Raw genomic sequence first — 25,460 nt, 5'->3', positions numbered from 1 at the left:
TAATGTATCCTTAACATTTATTTTCAAATGTAGATCTGAAAAAGAGGCCCAATACACAATGAGAATAAACAAACTCTGAAAAATTAACAGTACCAATCTAGGATCCTTTATGTGTCTTATATCCTTATAAACAAAACTAAAATATGAAAAAGGATAGTTGATCAAAAAAGGCATCTCAAGATTCCCATTTAGACTGGCAATAGGTACATTTAATATAGTAAAAAATACCCAGCATAACATACAGCTGTGAATCTGGAGTACAGCCACAGCATTCAGTAAAAGCAGTAATGTTGATATAAAAATAGTCCATATTTTGTTATGGTACAATAAAAATAGTCTTAAAGAGGAGCAAAAGCAAAAGCTTCACATTGAATTGCTTGTAATATAACTTTTGAACAAAACACTGATCCGTTTAAGATTGATACAATAACATTACGTTACATTAATACATTAATCCGGATACACTGGAAAACGGTTCGTCCACACTGAAATGTCTGAAAACGCTTAAATCTATTTTACTTCGCAAATGAAAAATCGCCGTTCCATGAACGGTCTGAAACGCAATTGTCCTGGTGTTCCTCTGCCAGACAGCAATTCTGAGTAAACTTCCCGTCGCCTTTAAAGGAATGCCATGTTAAGGTTGTACAAGGTAACATTATCTTTAACAACACTATCAAAGTGGATAGCAGGCACAATAACCCCGCTACAATGTGGGCCGCCATCTTGTTTTGGGTTGAATGGTTCACATGACTGCATCACATGACAACAAATATGCCATTGTTTGCCAATGCCACCCAGTCCACACTACAACGGAAATACAGCGCTTTAAAATGTATCCACTTGGGGGAGTGTTTTCGAAAAGCTGAGTTTTCGCTGGACAAAAACACCATCTCAGTATGGACGGAAGGCCAAAACAAAGAGAAAAAGATGCATTTTCAAACTAAAACATTAGTGTGGATGTGGCCTAGGTGTTGTTCTGTGAAAGCATCGCAAGATTTGCTTTCACTGAAGGACTCCAAATAAACAGTGTATGAATATCACATGTGAATCTCCTGAGACTTTTCTGCAGAAGTACAGTGAAGCTAAAGACACATAATAGAACACATAATTCACAGTACGACCAAAATATATGGGACTGGTGCACAAGAAAATTTAAATGCCACAATAATAATTTTATTCCAATACGATTTCAAGATAGTGTCTATAGTAGTTGTACGTTTCACAAAAGCATTGCAGCGTGGAAGTGTATAAGCCTTATAATGCATTGATTGCTGAGGCAAAAGTCAGTTGTTGTTTAGTAACTGGGCTTTTATGATTCCATGTAGGCTAGGTTGTAGGCTGGCTGAGGTGAGGTGTAGTCTGTCGGCTGGTGAGCAAAACCCAGCTGAGCTGGTGGTTGTGCAGGATATGTGGCCTGGCCACCATCATATCCAGCCTGACTGTAGGGAAGAGGATATCCTGAACCTGCTGTGGAAAAAAAAAACACAATAAGGACAATAAAAGATAGGATCCATCCTTTATGTGCATTTGTCTTCCAATTCCAATGTAGATGCAGTCAATGTGATACAAAGATTTGTGGTCGACCGATATGGGTTTTTCGATGGCTGATGGCAATATTTCGAGAGCAGGATGGCCTTTATAAATGCCGATAAAATATAATGCAATTTAACTAGAGGTCGACCGATAGTGGATTTTGCCGACACCGATATCTATGGTGGTGGAAAAGACCTATAACTGAATAATCGACAGAGAGTTTTTAAAATCGATTTATTGAATTTTACAAACAATTCTTAGTCTTTCCTTACTATGACAGGCACAGACCCAAGAGTCCAAAATGAATACAATCCCAGATGCAGTTTATTGTTCAACCAAAACCCCAATAAAAACAGTAAAATAATAGGAATCTACTGTAGAACCAAGCCGTTCTAATAAACGATGGGACTATATATCGAATTTCAATATATCGCGATCAAAAAAATGCCGAACCATATCGTGGTATAACTCGATATTTCGGAATTTGCAACATTGTTTTCTGTCCATGTGATCACAAATTAAATGACCCATTAAACATATATTAACATAATAATCTCTCTATTGCTTGATTTTACCACTATTGCGCTTTTTCCTACACTGTTTACAGGGTTCACACAAGCTCCTTGAAGTGCTTGAATTTAGCTTTTAGAAATGTAATTACTGGAATACCTGGAAAATCACCTTGTTTTGATGAAAAGTGCTTGAGAATAAAGCGAATCATTTCCTCCGTGTAATGTGTGTCCATCAAAGATGAGATCCCGCACTCCACTTTCATTGAATAATGTATTTTAACATCCTTTATGTTCATTACAGTCAGATAAAAAAATAAAAAGAAATATTAATTTTAATCTCACACAGCATGGATGCGCTATAGAAACCGAGATTCTCATTGATGTTCGCTGAACCGGAACACTGTGAGACGCTCAATGAACCCTTAAAGTGACAGTAACCTTTTTAGCGTTTCTTATACAAATTAATGTAAACTCGTAAATTGTACACATTATTTCAAACAGTGATAGCTCACATCATTATATACAATTTCATGAAATAATATGAACTAATATAATGTAGAATTTTTGTATTTTTACAAAGTTAAATTGTGATTATAATAATGATGACAAACAAAGTATTAAAATATAAAAATACACCTTCACATACCATTTTCAGGACAGGTTTAGGTTCTATTCTATTCTATTCTATGTTCAGTTCTATTGCTTGTTCTGCACCTGATCAGCCTGAATGTAGCCCACTATTTTTGAAGGCTTATTTGTTTGTGTTAGTGAAAGGTATTATTTAATTTAATATTTGAGCATTTATATTGTGCATTAAAGAACTTTATTTTGATGAGAAGTTCTAATGTGCATTTTGCTCAAACATTTTTTCAGAAAATAAACAATTTTATGTAATATTTTGTCATTTATGTGTTGTTATATTGAATCGAGATTATATCGAACCGTGAACCTCATATCGTATAACGAACTGAATCGTGAGATAACCATATCGTCTCATCCCTATTTCTAATGTTAGAGTCCTCTAGTGGTGGCTACAGAGGAACATGAAGAAGAAGAAAAAAAACAACAACTCGACAATTATGGGCACAGATTTTTGCAGATACCTGATAGTTTCAAAAAAGCAACTATCGGCACCGATTAATCGGTAAAACTAATAAAACAGTCTACCTCTACATTTAACAACAGCAAATCAGATGTACACAAAATTAATAAAGAAAAACAAACATTTATTTTATGCAATATTTACTCTAATTTGTGTAAACTTGAGAAAAAAATAATAATGCTGAAAACAGAAATAGTTTACTATCCATTGACAAATCTGTTGGTAGATTTTGTAAAACTGTTCTTCTGTTATTCGGCCAATCAAACACGGTTATATGGCCAAATATCAGCCAATTTATCAGCCTGGACGAAATATTGGTCTATCACTAACAAAGAAGTACGTTTTTCGGTTAAAATACTTTATCCTATTCCAGCTTAAATTAACATTCAAGGTTCAATACAAGTTTAGCTCAACTGACAGCATTTGTGGCATAATGTTTTATTACCCAAAAATCAAGGTTGAGGCAAAGCACTTATAATGGAAGTGAATGGGGCCAGTGTATAAACATTAAAATGTACACCATTTTCCAAGTATAGCCACAAGACATAAAAAATTATACATGTAAACATGATTTTAGTTTAATAAAGTCACAGATTTACCAGTTTTATGCCATTTACCACATTATAGGGATTACCGGTGATACATCATCATGACAATGAAGTTGTAAAATTGGATATAACTTTACACAACTAATTAAAGTAAGTGATTTTATCTCACTAAATTCAGGTCTTGTGGCTATACTTTTGAAACAGAGCGTATTTTAATGTTTATACACTGGCTCCATTCACTTTCATATGAAGCGCCTTACTGTAACTGCGTTTTATGCATGCTTATTTTTAAAGAAACAAGGGACGAATTGAAATGATTGTGTTTACGTTTAATTTGTCTAATTTCCATAAAAGTGTTTGTCAGTTAAAGATGTCAATTGATGCACTTATCAATACTACAAATTACAAAAAGTTGAGAAATACCCAAGAACAAATGGGGCCTTGCAGAATGGAAATCTTCCTTGTCAAAGCAATCTTGATCAAATAACCTTGTCATTGGCAATCTTTGTGGAAGCACCCATATGATTAGTTGTATTAAAGCTTTCTGGTGGACAGACTCTAGACCTTACCGGCCTCCTGATATGGGGGTGGTAGTCCTGGTACATAGGGCCGTCCCTGAAATGGTCCAGTTGCCATGTGTTGCCCTCCATAAGCTGGCTGATTGCAGTGCTCTGGTTGATTTGGCAAAGGCTGGTACGGTGGGTACTGACTTCCCCGGATGATAGTCGGAAGGAATTGTGTAGTGACGACTGTCGTTGTTGCTGTGTGAAGAAACCAAAGGTAGAAAAACATTTGGATGTTGTAAAGGCTCTCAGCCCTTTTTTGTAAGGCCTACCATACAAGTTATGCATTGACACTTACGTCTAGGATTTCTGCACTTTTTATAGAGACAGCAGCAGGGACAGACCCAGCAGAGGATGAACAGCTTGATGAGGATCACAGCTCCCACTACTGTCAAGGTGATGACAATAGTCACTGTGTCATCAGAGTCATGTGGAGGCTCAAGAGCTTTCCTTATTTTGTTTAGGCTTTCACTTTCAGACAATTATGGAAAAGGGATAAACATTAGATACGAGACACTGTGGGGTTCAAAAGTCAGTTTCATAATTATTATCTAAACATATTTTAGTATCAAATTAGTTAGTATCAAATATCAAATTTCAGAATGTCTAATTATTTGAGACCCAATCTGTCTCAGCTTAACACTTGTGATTGGATCACTTAAGAGGAATATTCACACCAGGTGTAAATAAGGCCCACGTTACAAAAAGTTACTTCAACTCATCCCTCCGTTTCTTAAAAAAATTATAATCGAGGGGGGCCTGGGTAGCTCAGTGGTAAAAGACGCTGGCTACCACCCCTGGAGTTCGCTAGTTCGCTAGTTCAAATCCCAGGGTGTGCTGAGTGACTCCAGCCAGGTCACCTAAGCAACCAAATTGGCCCGGTTGCTAGGGTGGGTAGAGTCACATGAGGTAACAACCTTGTGGTCACTATAATGTGGTTCGTTATCGTTGGGGCACGTGGTGAGTTGAGTGTGGATGCTGCGGTGGATGGCGTGAAGTCTCCACACGCGCAATGTCTCCATGACAATGCGCTCAAAAAGCCACGTGATAAGATGCGCGGGTTGACGATCTCAGACACGGAGGCAACTGGGATTCGTCCTCCGCTACCCGGATTGAGGCAAATCACTACGCGACCACAAGGACTTACTCATTCCAAATTGGGTGAAAAAGGGTAAAAATCCCCCCAAATATAAATAATAATAATCGAGGTTACAGTGAAGCACTTTCAACAGAAGTGAATGGGGCCAATTATTGGAGGGGTTAGAGGCAGAAATGTGAAGCTTATAATTTTATAGAAGCACTTACAGTACTTTAAATCATCGTTTTTTACTGTCATTTTAGGGTTATAGTGTTCGCGGCATTATGTTGTCATGGCAACGAAGTGTAAAATTATATGTATCTTTAAAGAAATAAGGTTGGTAAGTGATTTTATCACACTAAAATCATTTTAACACGAATATTGTTTAGGAATTGTGGCTATACTTTTGAAATAGTGAGTATTTTAAAGCTTACAGATTGGCCTCATTCACTTCCATTGTAAATGCCTAATTGTTGACGAGTCAAAAAATAGTTTTGTGGTTATCAAGATTAGGCCAAAAATGCTGTCGATCGAGCTAAACTTGTATTGAACCCATAATATTCCCTTAACTAGAAGTCTTTGGTTGTAAAAAAACAGGAAATTACATCTGAAGGCTTTCTGAATTGCCGTATTACCTTTTCTGGTAAATGAAACACATCTGCTATTCACACATGCAACAGCTATCCATCTTTTATCCATATTTTATCCATACCAAAATGCTCTGTGATGTCATTTTAATACACTTGTTGAAATTATTAAATATTTGTCAAATGGGAAAATTAATTGTCAAAATATGAAAAAAAATCCTTACTTTAAACAGTCAATTTGAGCATCACTGGTTAATCTTTTCTGTGGATCGGAGCAGCAATATTTGTTATCACATGTCCCACAGCAGAATTCCAGGACACTCCCGTCCCACTTATGATCACAAATAATGTAATCTCTTTTGCTGGTATCTGTTCCACAGTACTCAAAAGCTAAACAAAAGAAGAAATGTTACGCACAATAGCAAGAAGCAAAATAATATGAACTAAATCACTTTTTTTCACTAAATCATATTTGAGTCTAAAGTTTGGAATAGTGTTTCATTCTTCAGATTAAATGACTAAAACACCTAGAAACTATGGGTATACGATACATTATTGACCATATTGGTATTGGTGATAGACTGCTTTATAGGCTAGACTCATTTATTGCCTATTTTGAGATTGTCAGCATCAGCCGAATGCCAAAAAAAAAAAAAAAAAAAAGAAAAAGAGAGAAAAACAAAAAAACTGCAAAAAAAAAGAAAAAAGAAAATAGTTACACAATCTAATTTAGCAAATACATTAAATAAACCCTATTTTAGCTTTTGTTCATTGGTTTTTTTAATGATCAATATCCCTCTAATTAGACCAATACTAGAAGCCGATAATATCGGTTTATTTTGCGTAATAGTATCGCTAACAAAAATCGGTATCATCCAGGCATAGACTTACAGTCTCTTCAATGGGCTGTACTGCAGTTTAAAGAGTTTTTGGATCATTACGTGGACAAAACATTGATAAAATATCTGTCCAAGAACATTCAGTATACAAAGAACTCTAGCGCCCCTTGCGGCCATGCTGAGAATGCAGTGCGCACTTGCGTTGTGTTAAGGCCCAAACATACTCAAGTACGTGAACACAGACACACCTTGCTACGCAAGCTCCATTTCATGTGTCGTTGCGTTGTGAAATGCGTCAACGCTCAATTAGGATAATTTTGGACTTAGTCACTGTTCAATAATGCAGTTTAATTACAAAAATAAAAATTAATTAATTAATAGAAATCTCCCACTGTCTGAATGTTTGACAAGTCAGTTAGTGATAGCTAAATGATTAGTAGTTAAATACTAATTGTTAAATCATTAGTTCAATAAAAAAAAAAAATAATAGTTCTGCACCTTTAAAGAATTACCGCAGCTCTTTACGCCCATCATTTACATATGTAAATTAGACTCTTACGTAATAAATGACGTCATCGCGTGATTTTAGCTACTTTTAACGACATTTCAGCTAGCCTTTGGCGAGTGCCCATGAGAAATAGTTGGCAACACTGAAAACATGTTTGATCAGTAACCATGAGGGGGATATTTATTACAACAACAACAATAATAATTTGCTTACTCAATACACGAACAAAATCGTCATGAGATAATTTAACGACAAAGACAACCAAATTAACTTCCTTGACAGTTACTTGCACACAATATTTAAGCGTTTTTAAGAACGAAAACAACCTCGTGTGTGAAAATATGAAAATTGTGTAAACACGTGGAAGAAAAAATTTACGCGCCAAAACGGTTGAAAAGTATCGAAATGACCCCAGAAGGGCGCTTGGAAATCACCTAAAACATATAATATTACTGGAAAATAAAAACAATTAGAAAAATAAATGCAACAACATGCTAATCACGCCACCGCATGCTTCCTCTCAACCTTTGCATTGTATTGGTACTTTGAAAGCATCAATTACGTGAAAAAACCCTCGAAACATACGTTTACACGATAAAAACAAAACGATTCTATAGGCACTCACCGACTGTCACGGTGAATAAAACAGCACAAAAAAGCAGAAAAACAGGGAAAGTGGCGGCCATATCGGAGCTACTCTGGTGAAGGTGTAATTTGAGAAGACGTCTAAAGGCTCAACAAAGTAGGCTGTAACTATCTATTTCCCCCGGTCTGTCACTAGAGTAATCTATTATTTTACAAAGATGGCTATAGTGCATAACTTAGTTCTACAGGTTTGACAGAATGTTGTTGCTGGTCTCCCGTCTAGGGTTCATTCCTATGTTTCCAGGGTCCTATGTTCCCCAGATTTGTAGGGTCCCATGTTTCCCAGATTTATAGGGTCCTATGTTCCCCAGATTTGTAGGGTCCCATGTTTCCCAGATTTATAGGGTCCTATGTTTCCAGGGTCTTATGTTCCCCAGATTTATAGGGTCCTATGTTCCCCAGATTTACAGGGTCCCATGTTCCCCAGATTTATAGGGTCCTATGTTCCCAGGGTCCTATGTTCCCCAGATTTATAGGGTCCCATGTTTCCAGAGTCCTATGTTCCCCAGATTTGTAGGGTCCCATGTTCCCCAGATTTATAGGGTCCCAGGGTCCTATGTTCCCCATATTTATAGGGTCCTATGTTCCCCAGATATAATAGGGTTAGTGGTTAGGGTTAGATTAGGGTTTAGGGTTAATATTTATGAAATATTTGAATTTGAAACGTGTCAAATTTGACCCGAACACAATAGGAAGGTTCCCCAGATTTATAGGGTCCTATGTTCCCAGGGTCCTATGTTCTCCAGATTTATAGGGTCCCATGTTTCCAGGGTCCTATGTTCCCCAGATTTATAGAGTCCCATGTTCCCCAGATTTATAAGGTCCTATGTTCCCAGGGTCCTATGTTCTCCAGATTTATAGGGTCCCATGTTCCCAGGTTCCTATGTTCCCCAGATTTATAGGGTCCTATGTTCCCCAGATTGATAGGGTCCCATGTTCCCAGGGTCCTATGTTCCCCATATTTATAGGGTCCTATGTTCCCCAGATTTATAGGGTCCTATGTTCCCCAGATTTATAGGGTCCCATGTTCCCAGGGTCCTATGTTCCCCAGATTTATAGGGTCCTATGTTCCCCAGATTTATATGGTCCTATGTTCTCCAGATTTATAGGGTCCCATGTTTCCAGGGTCCTATGTTCCCCAGATTTATAGGGTCCCATGTTCCCCAGATTTATAAGGTCCTATGTTCCCAGGGTCCTATGTTCTCCAGATTTATAGGGTCCCATGTTCCCAGGGTCCTATGTTCCCCAGATTTATAGGGTCCTATGTTCCCCAGATTGATAGGGTCCCATGTTCCCAGGGTCCTATGTTCCCCAGATTTATAGGGTCCTATGTTCCCCAGATTTATAGGGTCCCATGTTCCCAGGGTCCTATGTTCCCCAGATTTATAGGGTCCTATGTTCCCCATATTTATAGGGTCCTATGTTCCCCAGATTTATAGGGTCCCATGTTCCCAGGGTCCTATGTTCCCCAGATTTATAGGGTCCTATGTTCCCCAGATTTATAGGGTCCCATGTTCTCCAGATTTATAGGGTTCCATGTTCCCAGGGTCCTATGTTCCCCAGATATAATAGGGTTAGGGTTTAGGGTTAATATTTATGAAATATTTGAATTTGAAACGTGTCAAATTTGACCCGAACACAATAGGAAGGTTAATGTGTGTTAACAGAATATTGAACTGGGGAACATGGGACCCTGGGAACATAGATAGGCTCCCCTAGTCTACTGGATGTGTCTGGGAAATCAAAATATCTAAACTAATCGATTACAGTTCACTGATTATTATCTGAAGACCAAAAACACTTTTTTTATTTCACCAGAAGGGGGCTTCATAAACCATGGTTGCCTTGAACTGAGAAATACAATTATGTCAAATATTATGTGATTAAAAAAAAAAATAGTTCTGCACAAAAAAAAAAAAAAAAAAAAAAGTAAAAAGACAGAAATGAATTTAGGAGTGTATTTCACTCATGTAGATTTGCTGCTGCTCTCGGAGTCTGGTTTAACATTTTTTAATACATTGCAAAATGCACTTTTTTTTTTTTTTTGGCTATGTTGAGATCACATATAACTGGAAACTTTCATCTGTCAAATAAATCAAATGTCTGACGGCAAATAGTGCTTTTCTATAATGGCATGAGATAAAAACTTATTTACAGTATTTGCTTGATGTTGCCTCTACAAAACTGGGTGTCAGCGCAGCTTAAAGAGATGAAAATACAGAACACAAACGAAGATTTTTAGAAGAATATTTCAGCTCTGTTAGTCCATTCAATGCAAGTGAATGGTGACCAAAACTTTGAAGCTTCAAAAAGGACATAAAGGCAGCATAAAAGTAATCCATACGACTCCAGTGGTTAAATCCAGATCTTCTGAAGCGATATGATAGACGTGGGTGAGAAACAGATCAATATTTAAGTCCTTTTTTTTTTTTTTTTTTTTTTTTTTTACTGTAAATCTACACTTTCACTTTCACACTCAGCCACCAACTGGTTGGGGCTGGTCAAAGGTGGAGATTTATAGTAAAAAAAAGGACTTAATTAATTAATTGATTGTGCTTAATTGTTCACCCATGTTTGAAGTTCATTTCGTGTCTATCATTAGAATTTTTTCATTGTATTAATTCATTATTTCATGTTTGTTTATTAATGAGCCTATGAATTCTGTGTGGCCTAATCTGTAGCGTTTATTATATTCCTTTTTCTTTCTATTAATGTAGACACCAACAAATACGTCCAAGCCTTCCTTATAACAATTCCCAAGCGTTCCTTCCAATGTCTTATAACTCCAAAACCTTCCAAAAACTTTAAAGGACTCATAACTTCAGTTCCTGATAACAACAACTAGATGGGATGTCTAGTTATGCTGCTGGAACAAAATAAATGAACAATGAGATTTTGAATTAGATTTATTGTGTTTTAATGGACACACCATCCCAGTAGTACCTCTCCAAACTAACCACCCACCTCCAATATTTTACACATTAGATCCAGTTTATTTCTTGCTATATCTCTCTCTCTATTAGGAAGTGTCTGATTTTTGTCAGCCAACATTTTGACACAATACTTCTAACCGTTAACAAGCAGAATCAGTGGAAGAACAGGAGACAAACTGATGATAAAAACAAAATGAACAGAGTTCGACTGCATTAGACAAGTACAAATTCATGTTATTATATTCAAAACTGAAATACTTGAAGCTCCAGAAAGCAAATAAAGGCAGCAGAAAATTAATCCATATGACTCCAGTGGTTTAATCATTGTCTTCTGAAATGATCCAATTGGTTTTGAGTGAGAACCAATCAAAATGTTCCTCTTTTTTTCATAAAAAATCTTGCCATTGCAGTTTCTAGAAACAGTCATGATTTCAAACTCAATTACACTTCTAATTGCTTGACATGTGCACAGCGCTAGGAAGTGTAATCAAGCTTGAAATCACAAACGGCAGTTACATTTTGGTCTGTTGTCTCCCAAAACCGATCTGATCACTTCATAATGCGTGGATTTAACCACTGGAGTAAAATCGATTACCTTTATGCTGACTTTCTGCTCCTTTTTGGAGCTGCATCAAATAAAGCATATTCTAATACATATCCATACTGCTGCATGGAAGTGAATGAAGAAATGTGATAGATGCTTGTGGTTTAGTAACTGGTCTGTGGCGGCTGGATGTTTGCAGGGTTTTATGCTGGCTGATTCGAGGTGTCTTTTGGTGGAGGTGACTGAGTGGCACCCGGCTGAGTGAGTGGCTGTACGGGGTACGCAGCCTTGCCCCCCTCAAGTGCAGCCTGACTTTTGAAATATTCAGGGTTTGCTGGAAAAAGAAAGATATCAATTTGTTAAATGTCATTAAAGCGTTTTGAGTAAGGACAGTGAAAGAAAGAGTCCCTTTCATTTTTTCTTATTTGAAAGTAGATGCAGCCAACTGCAAAACTTTGACTAGCAACTGAAGTTAACCACAACTCGCGTTGGCTGAATATCCTGTTTAATCAAAGCAAAGTTGATTAAATGTGCAGTAATACAATAAGCAGCACTAGGCAATTAAACATGATTAACAAATATGGAATCACAAAATAAAGAGTTAAAGACTTCAGATTTTAAGTGTTAATTACTCAAACAATTGAGTACAAAATTTAGGCTATGGGAATACCCACAATCCCTTGGTCAAAGGGAAGATATAGGGGCATTTAAATAGATGCTATTAAGAATTTAAAGAGGTTTCAGCCCTTTTGTAGTACTAGTTATGTTGTTTTGTTGCAAATAGTTGTTTTATGACACCATTAGGGTGATCTGTGTCCCTTTTGGTCAAGTTGGACCCTGTTAACTCTGTTTCAGTTCTCCTTGTGCATGTGCAACTGCAAGTTCAGTAAGCATTTCTGTGGAGAATTAAGTTTATTTAATGACCCACCGAGAATCAGTTTTCATCTTTATTTGAGCTATGCTATTGTTCGATATAAAATGTAATCAGTTCAAATAAAATGAATAACAACAGTAGAAACAACAATGTTTAAGTAGCAAATCTGAGTTCTTTCTACTTGCTTCTAGTTGCCTTAACTTATACAGATCATTTCATTCTATATGAACACCAAGTTAAAGGAATATTTCGGGTTCAAAACAAGTTTATCTCAATCTGCAGCATTTGTGGCATAATGTTGATTACCACAAACATTTGTTTTGACTCATCCCTCCTTTTCTTAAAAAAAAAAAAAAAAAAATCTGTGTTTCAGTGAGGCACTTACAATGAAGGTGAATGGGGCCAATTTTTGGAGGGTTTAAAGGCAGAAATGTGAAGCTTATAATTTTATAAAAGCACTTACATTAATTCTTCTGTTAAAACTTGTGTATTATTTGAGCTGTAAAGTTGTTTAAATTGTAAACATTACATCGTTATGGCAAATTGGCTATAACTTTACATAGAAAAGTTTAGTAAGCGATTTTATCACACTACACTCATGTTTACACACATATGGTTTATGTCTTGTGTCTATACTTCTGAAACAGTAAACATTTTAACATTAAAAAATTGGCCCCCATTCCTTTCCATTTGTTTTTAAGAAATACATTTTTTGTGATAATCAATATTATGCCACAATTGCTGTTGATTGAGCTTAACTTGTATTGAACCCAGAATTTTCCTTTAAGTGAACTTAATTGCATTCGCTTTGGAGACGCCATTACTTAGTTCAATTGAGGGAATGAGTTTACTCAATCAATTGAGTAGAGTCAACTAACTTATTTGGGGTTTCAGTGTAACAAGTCTACTGCTTGTTTCATTTTGCATATAAATACATTAACACTTAATTTTAAAATATGCTCTCCTGATCCAGTCCCATGTAAAACATATTGGGAGCTGGAAATACCCTACCTGGTTTCAGCAATACATGAATACAACAAAACTTCTTTGCATAGTCCCAACACAACTGAATTAAGTAAACACAACTGATTGTACAATTAAGTTGAGAGCATGCTGAAAAATTGTGTTGCATCAGCTCATTTTAGATGTAGATTGAGCAAGCAGTAAAAATCACCTTGAGTGAACACCATCCATTTAAGTCCATTTTTTTGGATTTTTCCCCTTTTTCTCCCAATTTGGAATGCCTAATTCCCAATGCGCTCTAAGTCCTCATGGACGCATAGTGATTTGCCTCAGTCCGGGTGGTGGAGGACGAATCCCAGTTGCCTCCGCGTCTGAGACCGTCAACCCACGCATCTTATCATGTGGCTTGTTAAGCGAATTGCCACGGAGACATAGCGCATGCGGAGGCTTCACGCCATCCACTGCGGCAATCATGCTCAACTCACTACGCACCCCACAGAGAACGAACCACATTATAGCGACCACGAGGAGTTTACCCCATGTGACTGTACCCTCCCTAGCAACTGGGCCAATTTGGTTGCTTAGGAGACCTGGCTGGAGTCACTCAGCATGCCCTGGGATTCAAATTATCGTTTCATTATTTTATAGCGATGTGATCATATTACTTTTTGATGACTGTGTTGAATTTTACTTGGACTCAATATTTTCTACTATGTTCTCATCTTAAACAAGAATGTATTAAGTTGATTTTCAGAGTTCTGGTTTAGTATTTTTAGTAGAGCTGCTTTTCCTTTTTTCTGTGTAACTTTGTAACTAATAGGTCAAAAATATGGACAACATTTTTAGATTAGTTGTATTAAAGTTTTCAGGTATGTTTGTATTTCTTACCAGGCTCCTGAAATGGGGGTGGCGGTCCTGGTACATATGGCTGTCCCTGATATGGTCCAGCTGGCATGGGTTGCCCTCCACATATTGGCTGAGCTCCATACCCAGGCTGAGTTGGCACAGGCTGGTACGGTACGTACTGAACAGGTACGGCAGGCAGCGGCTGAATGCATTGTGTATTATTTATGACCGTAGTTATGTGTGTTCCTGTCACTGCTGCCACAGCTGTGTGAAGCGTTAAAAGGAAAAACATACAAATGAATTTCACTTTTCAAAAGTGTCACAGTAAAAGCTTTTAAAAATAGCAAAATATATAGTGGGGTCCAAAAATCTGAGACCCAAATTGAAAATAAGTGATTCAGAATCTAATTTAAACTTGTTGATAAACAAAGTTCTGCTTGATTTCTTGGTCACTTATAAAAAAAGCACATTTGTGGCAATGAGCATGTGCAAAATGTAATTGAAACTCACAGTACTATTTGGAAAAGCATCTCTGCAATTAGTAGTAAGTTGGAAGCATCTATTGTCTGGATGTGATTGTTACAGAGGGTCAGGGATTGTGCTGGGACATCCCTGATTGCCTCCGCGTCTGACCGTCAAGCCGCGCATCTTATCACGTGGCTTGTTGAGCGCATTACCACGGAGATATAGCCCGTGTGGAGGCTTCATTCTACTCTCCACGGCATCCTCGCACAACTCACCATGCGCCCCACCGAGAGCGAGAACCACATTATAGCAACCACGAGGAGGTTACCCCATGTGAATCTTCCCTCCCTAGCAAAAGCCAATTTGGTTACTTAGGAGACCTGGCTGGAGTCACTCAGCATGCCCTGGATTCGAACTAGCGACTCCAGGTGTGGTAGTCAGCGTCTTTACTCGCTGAGCTACCCAGGCCCGCCATGAACAGGTATATTAATGATTCTTTAGCAGCCGGTCTCATCCACCCTTCCTCATCGCTGCAGGGGTGGGGTTCTTCTTCGTGGAGAAGAGGACAGCTCGCTTAGACCCTGCATAGATTATTGGGGGCTGAATGACATCACGGTAAAGAACCGTTATCCTTTGCTGTTGATGTCCTCAGCCTTCAAACTCTTACAGGGGGCATCTGTCTTTATGAAGTTGGACCAACACAATGCTAATCACCTGGTTTGTATCAGGAATGGGGATGAGTGGAAGATGGCTTTTAACACTCATAGTGGGCACTTTGAATATTTGATCATGCCTTTCGGATTGGTCAACGCCCCCACCGTCTTCCAGGGGCTCGTGAATGACGTGCTTAGAGACGTGGTCGATCGTTTCATCTTTGTATATCTTGACGATATTCTGATTTTCTACCAGAATATGCAGGACCATGTGCGGCACATCAGGCAGGTGCTTCAGCGACTGTTAGAGAATCAGCTGTTTGTCAAGGCGGAGAAGTGCGCTTTTCATGCACAGTTGGTTCCGTTCTTGGGGTTCATCGTTTCATCTGAGGGAGTACATATGGACCAGGCCAAGATGAAAGCCGTCTCCAAGTGGCCACCCCAGATTCTGGCAAGGCATTGTAGAGGTTTCTTGGGTTCGCCAACTTTTACCGGAGATTTATTCGTAATTATAGCCATCTCGCTGCACCGCTGATGGATCTCACTGACTTTAGTTGGTCTTCATGGGCAGAAGCCATGTGTGCTAAACTTAAAGAGCGGTTTTCCACCGCACCAATTTTAATTACCCCTGACCCTGCTAGCCAGGTCATGGTGGAGGTGGATGCGTCCGAGGTCGGTGTTGTAGTGGTCCTTTCTCAGCGCTCTCCCTTGGATGGAAAGAAGCATCCATGTGCGTTCTTTTCGTACTGACTGACTCCTACTGAACGGAATTACAATGTCAGTAACTGGGAATTACTGGCTCTCTGGTTGGCCATGGGTGAGTGCCGTCATTGGTTAGAGGGTTCGGGGATACCTTTCGTGGTTTGGACTGATCACAAAACCTACATCCGTGTACATCCGTAGCGCCAAACGTCTTTCACTCGTTTTGATTTCACCCACTCGTACTGTCCAGGCTCCAACAACGTCAAACCCGACACTTTATCTCAATGTTTCGAAATCGAGACCTCCACCGCCCCAGCGGATACCATCCTCTCTGCTCCTCGAGTGGTTGGCATAGTATCCTGGGAGGTGGAGGCTAAAGTCCATACAGCACTACGACACACTGTGTCCCCCGCCACCTGCCCAGTGGGTAAACTGTTTGTTCCGTGATCAGTTCAAACATACGTCCTTCAGTGGGGCCACTTGTATAACGTTGCCTGCCACCTGGGGGCTACTCATACCCAAACACTCATTAGACAGCGTTTCTGGTGGCCATTGCTTGTGTGGGATGTTTGCCAGTTTGTTGCTGAATGCCCTATTTGCACAACCAATAAGACTTCCTGTAACCCCCAGCCAGGCTCCTCCAACAGCTATCAGTGCCTTCGAGACCCTGGTTGCACATAGCCTTGGATTTTGTAACTGGTCTCCCCCCCTCCCATGGCAGTACAATTGTTTTGACTGTAGTGGACCTGTTTTCGAAGGCGGCTCATCTTATTCCCCTCCCCAAATTCCCCTCAGCAAGGGAGACACCGGTAGCAGTCATTAATCACATCTTCTGTATTCATGGCCTCCCGTTTGATGTGGTTTCTGACAGAGGCCCCAAGTTTGTGTCACCTTTTTGGGCAGAGTTCTGTCAACAGCTGTGGTTTCATCCCCAGACAAATGGGCAGATGGAGTGAGCTAACCAGGAACTGGAAAAGACCCTGTGGTGTATGGCCTCCCGTAACCCTTCTTGGAGCGAGAATATAGTTTAAGTCGAGTATGCTCATAACTCGTTGCCATCATCATCTACGGGGTTATCACCCTTCCAGTGTAGCCTCAGCTAGCAGTCCCCTCTGTTTCCCACCCAAGAGCCCGATGCTCAGGTTCCGTCCGTTCATGCATTTTTGCAGAGGTGCTGGCGCATCTGGAAAGCTGCCAGAGAAGCCCTCTTACGGACTGGCACTCAGGTTAAGAGGTCAGTGGGCCAACACCAGTCTAAGCCCCCAGCTTATGTGTGTAGGCAGAAGGTTTGGTTGTCCTCCCAGGACATCCCACTCTATCTTGTTCCTTCTCTTCCTCGTGTCTCGCAGGTGGAGCCGGCACGCGTGATCAGTGTTTCCATGGGAACTCTGATCGCTCTTGGGGAGACACTGATCATGGCAATGATTTACTCACTCGTTCCATCTTCTTCACTCTGATTGCACTCCCTACTTATTCCTTCTATTTTCTCTCTTTCTTTGCTAGTTTATTGTTCGCTTTCATGTTTAACTGTTCTCTCTTGTGTAGTTGGAGCGTGCTCGTGTATCTGTTGTTTGCCTTTCTGTAGATGTGCAGTTACCTGCCTGTTTACTGTTGCTCACCAGTTCGGTGCCCAGTTCATGTGGAGGAGGATTCCTCGGTATCTACACACATCTCGGGAGAACCGTCTGGGCTTGGCTTTGCACCACACCAGCTTCAACGGACTCTCTTCGGATTGCTCCAGACCACCACAACACACACAGTCATCAAACGAACACACTCGTCACTAGCAAAAGTTTGGAATAATGTACAGATTTTGCTCTTATGGAAAGAAATTGGTACTTTTATTTACCAAAGTGGCATTCAGCTGATCACAATGTATATTCAGGACATTAATAATGTGAAAAATTACTATTACAATTTGAAAAAAATGTTCAGAACTTCTTAAACTACTTCAAAGTGTTCTCATCAAAAAATCCTCCACGTGCAGCAATGACAGCTTTGCAGATCCTTGGCATTCTAGCTGTCAGTTTGTCCAGATACTCAAGCAGAGACTCAGCCAGACATTTCACCCCACGCTTCCTGTAGCACTTGCCATAGATGTGACTGTCATGTCGGGCAATTCTCATGCACCTTACAGTCTAGCTGATCCCACAAAAGCTCAGTGGGGTTAAGATCCATAACACTCTTTTCCAATTATCTGTTGTCCAATGTCTGTGTTTCTTTACCCACTCTAGCCTTTTCTTTTTGAATTTCTGTTTCAAAAGTGGCTTTTTCTTTGCAATTCTTCCCATAAGGCCTGCACCCCTGAGTCTTCTCTTTACTGTTGTACATGAAACTGGTGTTGAGCGGGTAGAATTCAATGAAGCTGTCAGCTGAGGACATGTGAGCCGTCTGTTTCTCAAACTAGAGACTCTGATGTACTTATCCTCTTGTTTAGTTGTACATCTGGCCTTCCACATCTCTTTCTGTCTTTGTTAGAGCCAGTTGTCCTTTGTCTTTGAAGACTGTAGTGTACACCTTTGTATGAAGTCTTAAGTTTTTGGCAATTTCAAGCTGTTTTGCCATTTTTTACCTAATATTGACCTTAAGACATGCCAGTCTATTACATACTGTGGCAACTCAAAAACAAACACAAAGACAATGTTAAGCTTCATTTAACAAATCAAATAGCTTTCAACTGTGTTTGATATAATGGCAAGTGATTTTCTAGTACAAAATTAGCAATTTAGCATGATTACTCAAGGATAAAGTATTGGAGTGATGGCTGCTGGAGGCTGTTGTCTAGATTTGATCAAAAATTACTTTTTTCAAATAGTGATGGTGCTGTTTTTTACATCAGTAATGTCCTGACTATACTTTGTGATCAGTTGAATGCCACTTTGGTGAATTAAAGTACCAATTTCCTTCCGAAATAGCAAAATCTGTACATTATTCCAAACTTTTGGCTGCCAGTGTACGTATGTACAAATATAAATACAAATATATTATATACAGATGCCAGGAAATGTAATGCAAAAGAGGTAAGGTATGTTGGATAAATATAAATAGACTGAGCTGTATTGCACATAATTATTGCTCAATGGGGCAATTTTAACTGTTCATGAGATGGATAGCCTGAGGGAAAAAACTGTTCCTGTGCCTGATGGTTCTGGTGCTCAGTGCTCTGTAACGCTGTCCAGAAGGCAACAGTTCAAAAAGGTAGTGGGCTGGGCGAGTGGGGTCCAGAGTGATTTTTCCAGCCCTTTTTCTCACTCTGGATGTGTATAGTTCTTGAAGGGAGGGCAGGGGGCAACCAATAATCCACTCAGCATTCCAAACTGTCCTTTGTAGTCTTCTGATGTCCGCTTTCATAGCTGAACAAAATCAGACAGTTTTTGAAGTGCAGAGAACAGATTCAATGCCTGCTGAGTAGAACTGTATAAGCAGTGCCTGTGGTAGGTTGAACTTCCTCAGCTGGTGAAGGAAGCACAAACTCTGCTGGGCCTTTTTCACAATGGAGTCAATGTGGGTCTCCCATTTCAGGTCCTGTGAGATGGTAGAGCCCAGGAACCTGAATGACTCCACTGCTGCCACAGTGCTGTTCAGAATGGTGAGCGGGGTCGATGCTGGAGTGTTCGTCCTAAAGTCCACTATCATCTCCACTATTTTGAGCATGTTCAGCTCCAGGTTGTTTTGATTGCACCAGTGAGCACCTCCCTTCTGTATGCAGACTCATCGTCATCTTGGATGAGGCCGATGACAGTAGTGTCGTCTGCAAACTTCAGGAGCTTGACAGAGAGGTCCTTGGCTGTGCAGTCGTTGGTATACAGGGAGAAGAGTAGTAGGGAGAGGACACATCCCTGGGGGGCACCAGTGCTGATTGTACAGGTGCTGGAAGTGAATTCCCCCAGTCTCACTAGCTGCTGCCTGTCTGTCAGAAAGCTGGTGATCCACTGACAGATAGACGTGGGAAAAGAGAGTTGATGTAATTTAGTCCAGAGAATAGATGGGATGATGGTGTTGAAAGGATCCTTGCATATGTCCCTGGTCTGTCCAGATGTTGCAGGATATGATCCAATCCCATGTTGACTGCATCATCCACAGACCTGTTTGCTTGATAAGCAAATTGAAGAGGATCTAGAAAGGGTCCAGTGATGTCCTTCAGGTGGGCCAACACCAGTCTCTCAAATGACTTCATGTCCACAGATGTCAGAGCGGCGGGTCTGTAGTCATTAAGTCCTGTGATTTGGGGTTTATTTGGGACAGGAATGATGGTGGAGTATTTGAAGCAGCAGGAAACTTCACACTGCTCTAGTGATCTGTTGAAGATCGGTGAAGATGGGGGCTAGCTGGTCAGCACAGGATTTTAGACAAGTGGGTGAAACACCATCTGGGCCCTGTGCTTTCCTTGTCTTTTGTTTCCGGAAGACACGGCACAGTGCAGATTAAGTAGCAGGAGGGGGGTTGCAGGAGGTGTTGATGTTTGTGTGAAGTGAAGGTCAGAGTGGGTGTGGGGTGTGAAACTGGGCCTTTCAAATCTACAGTAAAAACACATTAAAGTCGTCAGCCAGTTGCTGGTTCCCTACAGTGTTGGGGGATGGTGCCTTGTATTTAGTAATAATGTCTTTCAGGCCTCTCCACAGTAATGCAGGGTCTTTAGTTGAAAACCTGTTTTTCAGCTTATCAGAATAGCTTCTTTTACCCATTCTAATTTCCTTATTCAGTGTGTTCCTGGCCTGATTGTACAAGATTTTATCCCCACTTCTGTAAGCATCCTCTTTGGCCTGACGAAGCTGCCTGAGTTTTGCTGTAAACCACGGTTTGTCATTGTTGTATGTTAAACAAGTCCTTGTAGGAATGCACATATCCTCACAGAAACTGATATATGATGTCACAGTATCTGTGAGCTCGTCCAGATTGGTGTCTGCAGCCTCAAATACACTCCAATCAGTGCAATCAAAGCAGGCTTGTAGTTCCCACTCTGCTTCATTGGTCCATCGCTTTACAGTTTTTACTACAGGTTTAGCTGATTTTAGTTCTGCCTGTAGGTTGGAAGAAGATGAACCAGACTGTGATCAGAAAGTCCCAAAGCTGCTCTAGGAACCGAGTGATATGCATCCTTTATCCAGTGTATTTCTGTTCTGGTGGGGCATGTAATGTGCTGTCTGTATTTGGGCAGTTCATGTGTGAGATTGGCTTTGTTAAAATCACCGAGAATAATAATAACTGAGTCCGGGTGTTGTTGTTCCATGTCTGTGATCTGATCAGCCAGCTGTTGCAGCGCACGTGTGTGGAAGAATATAAACACTCACCAGAATAAACTATAATAATAGTTTACATATGTAAAAGTAGACACTTACGTCTGGATTTTCTGCACAGTCTATAGAGACAGCAGCGAGGACAGAAGCGGCAGATTATCACCAGCACAATCAAGAAAAAAACTCCAGATACCGCCGCTCCACTGGTAGCATCACTCATGTTTTTGCTGTCAGATGCATATGAAAAATTTATGATTTGTGATCAGATTTTCCATGTATTGGCAGTTAGTTTGGAGAAAATTAACATTCAAAGGATTAGTTCTTTCAAAAAAGAAAATTCTCTCAGCATTTCCTCACCCTCATGCCATCCCAGATGTGTATGACTTTCTTTCTTCTTCAGAACACAAATACATTTTTTACTATGAACTATCCCTTTTCATGAACAATCATATCGTACTTTAACTTTGCATGATACTTGTGGAAAAATATCTAATAAGTTAATTTACCCAAAAATACCATAAAAATGTATGTTGTTGCAACTGATTCTGTCTTCAGATAAAAAAACAAAAACAGGTTGTGGTTGTCAAAATGTGAAAACCTGAGAGATATATTTTGTAAACTGTAGCTTCACCACACCTTTTTGCCAGAAATGGTAAGCGGGGCAGGAGGTCCATGTGACAAACACCTCAAGTGAAACAAAAAGTAAATGCAAGCCTTTTACGTTTCAGAGATAAATACTTCAAAGGTCTGAGATTACTAATTATAATCTTTCAAAAGATTCAGAAAATCTATTCAGTTATTTGATCATTTTATTTGAATCCTAACTGAAAGTATACTGCTTTCTGAACTGGTTTAGGAAGCTCACTAAATTAACCATAACAAAATTCACCTCTTTTTTTAACAAATAGCGTGGACAATTTTTTTTCTGCCTCACACTTGGGGGAAAAAGGCTGAACTTTTGAAATGTTTAATGATCTAATGCAACCTTAATAACTGTTTTTGTATGAGGAACACAGCGAAGATCAGAATCTAAAGTAACATTTAACATTTGAAGCAAGAGACTAATCTCAATTTTTGTATCCATTTTCAGTATTAGCCAACCTGCTTGGGATAATTGGGAAAGCATTTAAAATAGCTTTTTAACCATACTCAGACTAAATTTGTATGAGATATTTAACAACAGAGTTTACAGATTTAACTTCTCTGGTAAATACTTGCATTCAAACATCACTGGGGTGATGAAAAGAAAAAAAGTGCAAAAAACAAAATTGTGTTTTCTGTTTAATAATTCAGAAAGACAGGCAACCTCACTTACTGTCACTGTTAAAAGACTGCAGAGATGAAGAAGTGTTGGGACGGTGAAGCCTATAGTGGACCACAGCCTTTTCAATACCCCTTTACCTTCTGATGGTACCTAAAGCACTGTCAAATTCTACTCTAATGAAGGCTCATGAATATTTATTTCGCAGTGTAAACAAGAGGGGCAGGAATTGGCTGGTAGTTGCAGGAACTACACCCTCCAGTGACTAAACCACTAGAGTCTTATTGATGACTTTTTTAGCATCCTTTATGTGCTTTTTGGAGCTGTGAGTGCAGCTACTGTTTCCTGCCCATTGTATGAAGTCTATTCAACAACTCATCTTAGTTATTCATTTTCATTATCAATAAATCCATTCATTGACCGTGTTTACTGTAAATCCACACCATTCTTCAACCAATGTCCTAAGAGGTTTACAAGCTTTTGCAAATAATAAAATATGCATTGGCAATATGGCAGTCATGTTCTGTGTAGATTACATGGACCTTTGGTGACTGAAATGGAGCTTAAGTGTAGTTCAGGCAGACCACGGGGTGCCAGCCGGCTCATCAGCTGACGCTCAGCTGATCTGTGAACTCCACCTCCTACCAATTAGGCAGAACATATAAACTCACCATTCTGAACACACATCAGCTCGGGGTCATTCCTATGTTCCCAGGGTCTTATGTTCCCCAGATTGATAGGGTCCTATGTTCCCCATATTTATAGGGTCCTATGTTCCCAGGGTCCTATGTTCCCCATATTTATAGGGTCCTATGTTCCCTATATTTATAGGGTCCTATGTTCCCCAGATTTATAGGGTCCTATGTTCCCCATATTTATAGGGTCCTATATTCCCAGGGTCCTATGTTCCCCATATTTATAGGGTCCTATGTTCCTCAGATTTATAGGGTCCTATGTTCCACATATTTATAGGGTGCTATGTTCCCAGGGTCCTATATTCCCCATATTTATAGGGTCCTAGGTTCCCCAGATTTATAGGGCCCTATGTTCCCCAGATTTATAGGGTCCTATGTTCCCAGGGTCCTATGTTCCCCATATATATAGGGTCCCATGTTCCCCAGATTTATAGGGTCCTATGTTGCCCAGATTTATAGGGTCCTATGTTCCCAGGGTCCTATGTTCCCCATATTTATAGGGTCCTATGTTCCCAGGGTCCTATGTTCCCCATATTTATAGGGTCCTATGTTCCCAGGGTCCTATGTTCCCCATATTTATAGGGTCCTATGTTAACCATATTTATAGGGTCCTATGTTCCCCAGATTTATAGGGTCCTATGTTCCCCATATTTATAGAGTCCTATATTCCCAGGGTCCTATGTTCCCCATATTTATAGGGTCCTATGTTCCTCAGATTTATAGGGTCCTATGTTCCACATATTTATAGGGTGCTATGTTCCCAGGGTCCTATATTCCCCATATTTATAGGGTCCTAGGTTCCCCAGATTTATAGGGCCCTATGTTCCCCAGATTTATAGGGTCCTATGTTCCCAGGGTCCTATGTTCCCCATATATATAGGGTCCCATGTTCCCCAGATTTATAGGGTCCTATGTTGCCCAGATTTATAGGGTCCTATGTTCCCCATATTTATAGGGTCCTATGTTCCCCAGATTTATAGGGTCCTATGTTCCCCAGATTTATAGAGTCCTATGTTCCCAGGGTCCTATGTTCCCCAGATTTATAGGGTCCTATGTTCCCCATATTTATAGGGTACTATGTTCACAGGGTCCTATGTTCCCCAGATTTACATGGTCCTATGTTACCCAGATTTATAGGGTCCTATGTTCCCAGGGTCCTATGTTCCCCAGATTTATAGGGTCCTTTGTTCCCCAGATATAATAGGGTTAGGGTTTAGGGTTAATATTTATGAAATATTTGAATTTGAAACGTGTCACATTTGACCCAAACACAATAGGAAGGTTCATGTGTGTTAACAGAATATTGAACTGGGGAACATAGGACTCTGGGAACATAGGACTCTGGGAACATGGGACCCTGGGAACATAGATAAGCTCCCATCAGCTCTTGTCTGTCCCACAGACGTTCGCTCAGGACGATTCTTCCGGCATAGGGCCCCACCCACCAACCCGCAGAAGCCCACATGGCCCCCTGCTCAGATGGAAGCTTATATCAACCAAATTTCTCCATCACTGCTTTGGGGTTTATCAAAATATGCTGCCGCATCAGCTTATTTTTTATTAATATTTTGCGGTTATAGTGAACGCCACTTTAATTACAAACATTACAAACATCTTTAGCGTGAGGTTGCTGCCGCAGCAGCACCTGCTCTGGCAAACTTAGCCCAACGTGACCGCACTCATGCTGCTCAGGCCCCACTCATGCACCGCACACGCCCCGCTCATGGAGGATGTGTGAATCCAGCTTTACCCATGCTACAGCTTCCAATGGCTGCATAATGTTTCTGTTCTTCAAGCACGAGGCCCACGTCGGCAGAACGTGCACACCGTTTTGTTTCGCATCCCAACTTATTTCCACACTCCTCTCCTCTAAAGGCCCAACATACTCTACGCAAGTACGTGAATGCAGACGCACCTTGCTACTCAAGCTCAATTTCACACATCGTTGTGAAATGTGTCAGGACTCAATTCATAACAAAACACAAGTACGTGCTGCTTTTTTGAAAATTCTCTCGTCATTTCCTCACCCTCATGCCATCGCAGATGTGTATGACTTTCTTACTTCTTCAGAACGCAAATACATTTTTTAGAAGAATATTTCAGCTGTGTATGTCCATACAAAGCAATTGAATGGTGACCAAAACTTTAAAGCTCCAAAAAGGACATGAAGGCAGCATTAAAGTAATTAATATGACTCTGGTGGTATTATGAAGAGATCCAGTAGGTTTTGGATTAAAACCGACCAAAATATAACTCCTTTTTCACTATAAATTTTGACATCAGTAGTCTTTTTGGTGATCATGATTTCATGCTACACTTCCTAGTGCTTGACACATGTGTATGATAGATGGTGCTATAGGAAGTGTAATCGA

General features: G+C 39.9%; 2 protein-coding genes across 4 annotated transcripts; both read right to left on the bottom strand.

Annotated features, from left to right (window-relative positions):
• Positions 1-8,265, bottom strand: LOC127438967 (protein shisa-5-like). 2 transcript variants are annotated; one of them, XM_051694918.1, is made up of 5 exons: positions 7,896-8,265; positions 6,148-6,313; positions 4,557-4,729; positions 4,265-4,456; positions 1-1,464 (listed from the first exon to the last, which is right to left on the bottom strand). In XM_051694918.1, exons 1-5 carry the CDS (start codon positions 7,954-7,956, stop codon positions 1,310-1,312), a joined length of 747 nt encoding a protein of 248 aa, XP_051550878.1. In that variant the 5' UTR covers positions 7,957-8,265; the 3' UTR covers positions 1-1,309. The 2 variants fall into 2 exon arrangements, with proteins under 2 accessions (XP_051550878.1, XP_051550877.1); XM_051694917.1 differs by having other exon boundaries at positions 1-1,467; positions 7,896-8,260.
• A 2,425-nt stretch (positions 8,266-10,690) lies between these two features.
• LOC127438968 (protein shisa-5-like) lies at positions 10,691-23,193 on the bottom strand. 2 transcript variants are annotated; one of them, XM_051694920.1, is made up of 4 exons: positions 21,490-21,638; positions 21,235-21,359; positions 14,118-14,339; positions 10,691-11,726 (listed from the first exon to the last, which is right to left on the bottom strand). In XM_051694920.1, exons 2-4 carry the CDS (start codon positions 21,350-21,352, stop codon positions 11,596-11,598), a joined length of 471 nt encoding a protein of 156 aa, XP_051550880.1. In that variant the 5' UTR covers positions 21,353-21,359; positions 21,490-21,638; the 3' UTR covers positions 10,691-11,595. The 2 variants fall into 2 exon arrangements, with proteins under 2 accessions (XP_051550880.1, XP_051550879.1); XM_051694919.1 differs by lacking the exon at positions 21,490-21,638 and adding an exon at positions 22,448-23,193 and having other exon boundaries at positions 10,696-11,726.
• Positions 23,194-25,460: the final 2,267 nt, after the last annotated feature.

The sequence above is a fragment of the Myxocyprinus asiaticus genome, chromosome 50, assembly GCF_019703515.2.
Source record: "Myxocyprinus asiaticus isolate MX2 ecotype Aquarium Trade chromosome 50, UBuf_Myxa_2, whole genome shotgun sequence".
NCBI lineage: Eukaryota > Metazoa > Chordata > Actinopteri > Cypriniformes > Catostomidae > Myxocyprinus > Myxocyprinus asiaticus.
Note: the sequence above shows the minus strand (reverse complement) of the source record. Positions and strands in the feature narration are given on the sequence as shown.